General features: G+C 46.3%; 2 protein-coding genes across 3 annotated transcripts in view; both read right to left on the bottom strand.

The window, feature by feature from the left end:
- Nucleotides 1-5000, bottom strand: part of LOC137046323 (zona pellucida sperm-binding protein 3-like) — a 24296-nt gene that overhangs the window by 10397 nt on the left and 8899 nt on the right. The gene's annotated exons all lie outside the window — the stretch shown is intronic.
- LOC137046836 (uncharacterized) lies at nt 1492-4637 on the bottom strand. 2 transcript variants are annotated; one of them, XM_067424262.1, is made up of 4 exons: nt 4391-4637; nt 3878-3976; nt 1818-2348; nt 1492-1722 (listed from the first exon to the last, which is right to left on the bottom strand). In XM_067424262.1, the coding sequence occupies exons 1-4, from the start codon at nt 4533-4535 to the stop codon at nt 1625-1627; spliced, it is 873 nt and encodes a 290-aa protein (XP_067280363.1). In that variant the 5' UTR covers nt 4536-4637; the 3' UTR covers nt 1492-1624. The 2 variants fall into 2 exon arrangements, with proteins under 2 accessions (XP_067280363.1, XP_067280364.1); XM_067424263.1 differs by lacking the exon at nt 3878-3976.

Here is a 5000-nt window from a genome sequence, read left to right as displayed (position 1 = left end):
CACCCAGCACCCTCCCCCCACACAAACACCACCCAACACCCTCCCCACACACAAACACCACCCAACACACTCTCCACACACAAACACCACCCAACACCCTCTCCACACACAAACACCACCCAACACACTCTCCACACACAAACACCACCCAGCACCCTCCCCCCACACAAACACCACCCAACACCCTCCCCACACACAAACACCACCCAACACACTCTCCACACACAAACACCACCCAGCACCCTCCCCCCACACAAACACCACCCAGCACCCTCCCCCCACACAAACACCACCCAACACACTCTCCACACACAAACACCACCCAACACCCTCTCCACACACAAACACCACCCAACACCCTCCCCACACACAAACACCACCCAACAATGCCCCATTACACCCCCCCCCCCCCCCCCCTCACGAACTTGACTAACACCTGCAACACCCCCCCCCCCCCCCCGGAAACACGAATTACACCACGACGGATCCCAAACCCCCCCCTCTCACGAACTTGACTAACACCTGCAACACCCAACCTCCCCCCCACCCCGCGGAAACACGAATTACACCACGACGTGACTAACCCGAACACCCCCCCTGCCCCCAAAAAAACGGCGAATTACGCCACAACGGATCCCAACCCCCCCACGAACATAACTAACCCCGAACTCCCCCCCCAAAAAAACAAACAAACAATCTAAACAAATTACACCGCAACGTATCCCCCCCCACGTACGTGACTAACCCCTAAACCCCCTACCCCCCCACCCAAAAAAACTACTAATTACACCGCAACGGATCACCACCCACCCACGCCCACGAATGTGACTAACCCCCACACCTCCCACAGGTCAAGGGCACTCACAAGAAGTAGCTCCACACCGCTCCAGTCACGGCATCTGCAACACCTGTGAGTCGGAACAGACGAGGCGAGAGAAAGGAGACGGAAGCACGAGGAGTGACAGAGAAGAGGGAGAAGAGAGAGGAAAAGAAAAAAGGAAATGCACTGCCATCCGGGCCCCATTGGCGCTTTTTTTTACATTGCCCCTTTAATTAATACCATTCCCCCTTAACTGATGCCACTCCCCCTTAATTGATGCCACTCCCCCTTAACTGACACCACTCCCCCTTAACTGATACCACTCCCCCTTAACTGATGCCACTCCCCCTTAATTGATGCCACTCCCCCTTAACTGACACCACTCCCCCTTAACTGACACCACTCCCCCTTAACTGATACCACTCCCCCTTAACTTATGCCACTCCCCCTTAATTGATGCCACTCCCCCTTAACTGACACCACTCCCCCTTAACTGACACCACTCCCCCTTAACTGATGCCACTCCCCCTTAACTGACGCCACTCCCCCTTAACTGAGGCCACTCCCCCTTAACTGACGCCACTCCCCCTTAACTGACGTCACTCCCCCTTAACTGATCCCACTCCCCCTTAACTGACGCCACTCCCCCTTAACTGACGCCACTCCCCCTTAACTGATGCCACTCCCCCTTAACTGAGGCCACTCCCCCTTTGACAAACGATTATTGCCTGTTGTTGAATCTGTTTGTAATTGTGTGTGGATCAGTGGAGTAAAGGAAGAGCTCTTAAAATTCTCCTTAACTGATCATCGGCTGAACCAGGGATCATTTAAAACGTCCTGCAAGGTTGTCTCCAGTTCAGACCTTCGCTGTATTGCCAGTCGCCAGAGAAGAAAGGAGCATTCTGTGAACGAGATTAGAGGAAAGCAGATTAGTCATGAGGTCCGGTAATGTGTTACTATGACTAACATTCATTATCTTTATTGTTATTCATCTCACCAAAGGACACGCGCCTTTTCCAAAACGGGCGCTTGATGTTGTCGACCAGCGCGTACATCACGTTGAAATATGATTCTGCGTACTTTAATTTTTCCCACCGATTAAACCAGGCTTCGAGTAAAGCTTGCTGAAATTCTGTCATATTCTTCAATGGCTGCCTTGGTGCCCGAGTATTAGGGTCAATTATATTGATCTGGAGTGTGTTGGGGTCGATGGTTATTTCATGCACATAGATTGGCGGGTAAACCCCAAGATCCCAGGAGGTTTTGAGAGTCTCAAAGAGTCGCCTCATGATGATTCTCGCATCTTTTTCCTTCATGGAAGAGCCTTTCATTTCAATATATTCTTCCAAGGTGATAAAGCACACAGAAGCGCTCGGCGATGGCTGAGCATCATCACGCGTCGCCTCGGTCTCGAGTGGATCCGTGGCTGCTGCAGACTCACGCTTCACAAGAGCACACACTCTGTTAGAGACGGTTTGGAAGCTTCGTTTCACCACCTTCCTCACTTTCCTCCATTTAGTGTTTTTTTCTGCAAGTTTAGAAACATGTTTTATTAGCACAGATTACAGCTTGATGATTAATGTAACACTTCAGTCATGAGTTATTATAAATCATGAACTAATCATGTACAAACATGACTAGAACAATAAATAAAATAACCGCTGATAAACCATCAAGGTGCGTTCACACCTGACGTGAATGAAGCGTTACGTGCAAGTGATTTACGTCAATGCAAAGACGCGAATAGACATTCAGCCGCCTGGCAGAAGCCCCTCTCATGATGCAAATTCACGTCTGTTGTGAAGTGAATGTCAAGCGCAAATGAAGCAAGGAAACTCAAAATGTTCGCGCTCGAATAGGGCGCTTTATTACCTTCATTCGTGTCTTGTGTGAACGGCCCATTAGGATGTCACAGCTTTCAAACGCTCTCAACGCAATAGCTGCGTGTGCACCTGACTTTTGAGCTCCGCCCACACGATACGCCTCCAGCCGCTTGGTTTTATTCGAATTAAAACTCACCTGATGCGCATTCTTTGTTCTTCAGTTTCTATAAGCACAGTTAACAAACCTAAAGTACCTTGCCCCATATAACAGTAGAGCTGATATTTTCAAACATTATTATGATAAATACTTTGCTTGTTACATATGCGTGCAACATTTCAGCCCTTAATAAATGATAAATGTGAGTTATATTGTGTGCGATGCTGTAGTGTAATGAATAATGCGTTCTGAGTGTCGTTATGTGTCTTGAGTTCGCTCACGTGATTTAAGTTTCGCGCTTCGGAACTTCAGATTCTGCGATAGAGACAGCATTAAAATGGCCGCAGGGGCGTAGCACCAAACTCTGGGCCCCGTATACTCTCAATGTCAGTCGGCCCCTACACATGCCATCGTACGGTGCGGGTTAGCAAAATGAAAACTCAATTTTGAATGATTTTTATTTTAAGTATTTGAATATAAACAAGTATAAATAGTGTTTAAATCTATTTTTGTGCTCAAATACCTTTAAACCTTAGGCTACATCGGGTTTGTCATTTTGATCCATGATACTAATGCAAGTTTTAAATTAAAAACATTTATTTTTGAACAGGAGAACACGAGACAACTGTGCCCTCAGAAACCAATCAAATAAGCTAAGCCTGCCATAATTAAAAAAAAATGTCAACTATAAAAATAAAATAAAGTCAAATGAGATGTAATCTACATCCCAGAATGCCCACTGACGAGTCTTTTTGTTTGCGAAATCAGTGATGAGATCTGCTGTGATATTGCTCAAATCAATATTACCTGTGTGAGCTTGAGAACACAGTTATATTAGTAGGCACATCTACATGTGCAGAAATATAGGCAGATCATTTATTAAGGAGTTTGAGAATATATCACACATTATAAGCAATAGTAGGGCTAGTAGCTTTACACTGTGCTGCCACGCGTTCCACCACTCCAATAGCACTAGGCAATAGCACACACATTGAATCAAAAGGCTTACTTATTTAAGGTAAACCGCTTACAATTAGGAAGCAAGGGGGGAGCTGGCCCTTTGAGCAATGATCTCACCTTGTGTTTCCTCATTTCTGCTCTCAGCCTCATCTCCAGGACAGCAGCCAGGACTGGCCAGTGCTGCTACTGCTGCTGCGTCACTGGCTGTTTCTGAAACTGGTTAATGTTGGCAACCTGACGTTAGCTGGCCTGGCCCATAATTTACTTACAGCAACAAGCATTCTCTCAGTTGGTGTTAGCAATATATTTTTAAATCAATAATGACATCAATTGGAGGGGCCAATTAATTCGAATTAGGCTAAAAAAACAACAACTTTTTATGGGATTTCAAAGGGCCCTCTCCCTAGACGGGCATCAAACACAACCCTGCCTCTTTTCGTTTATATTTAAAACATTAAACACATTAATATGTGCTTTCAGACAAGTGTGCATATTATCACTGTAATAAAACACAACTCTCTCTTTTTTAAAAGAGCGCTCTTGCCAACTTTTTCTCAACGCACCCAGGTGTCCCCTGTGTTATTTCTGTACCCGTTACTCGGTGTTGATGTGTGTTAATCCATCCCTCACCTGTTGGGCTGTCCTGCGAGCTGTTTTCCGCCGGATCTGATGCGCTGGTGCTGGGATTGCTCTCCTCAGGTAAATACTCAAACGCATCCACGAACTCTTCGTCGCTGCTCTCCATCTCCTCAGGTCTCGCTACTGTAGACGACATTTTAGACAACTGCTTACCGGGAGACTTCAGGTGTGTGTGACACTTCGTGCAGATTTTTCACTCTGATATTCGCCGAACTCAACTTGCTCAGCGCGATCGGGTTATAAGCACTGTCCGTCTGTGACGTCACGATCAGAACTGCCGCGCCTGTGACGTCGCACATCATGGCCAGTCGAGCGCTGAGGCCAATGGCGCGAATTTATCCATCTTTTGTATATTTCTGTCTTAAATGTATGTGATCCAAAATACAGCAAAAACAATATTGGGAAATATTTTTACAATTTAAAATTACTTTTCTCTCTCTCTGTGAATATATAGGCCTAGTAAAGTATAATTTATTCCTGTGATCAAAGCGGAATTGATCATCATTTTAGTCTTCAGTGCATGGGCGTAGATTACGCGGGGGACGCGGGGGACGTGTCCCCCTCACTTTTAATAAAATGTATTTTCGTCCCCCGCACTTTT

Source organism: Pseudorasbora parva, chromosome 18, assembly GCF_024679245.1.
Source record: "Pseudorasbora parva isolate DD20220531a chromosome 18, ASM2467924v1, whole genome shotgun sequence".
In the NCBI taxonomy this organism is placed as follows: domain Eukaryota; kingdom Metazoa; phylum Chordata; class Actinopteri; order Cypriniformes; family Gobionidae; genus Pseudorasbora; species Pseudorasbora parva.
Note: the sequence above shows the minus strand (reverse complement) of the source record. Positions and strands in the feature narration are given on the sequence as shown.

What these genes read in the sequence shown, in the direction of transcription:
- LOC137046836 (XM_067424262.1), bottom strand. Translation starts at nt 4,535, where the DNA reads ATGTCGTCTACAGTAGCGAGACCTGAGGAGATGGAGAGCAGCGACGAA. An exon ending in CTCGCAGGACAGCCCAACAG is followed by an intron (nt 3,977 to 4,390) that starts GTGAGGGATGGA and finishes AACATTAACCAG; the next exon opens with TTTCAGAAACAGCCAGTGAC. An exon ending in GAAAAGGCGCGTGTCCTTTG is followed by an intron (nt 1,723 to 1,817) that starts GTGAGATGAATA and finishes TCTCGTTCACAG; the next exon opens with AATGCTCCTTTCTTCTCTGG.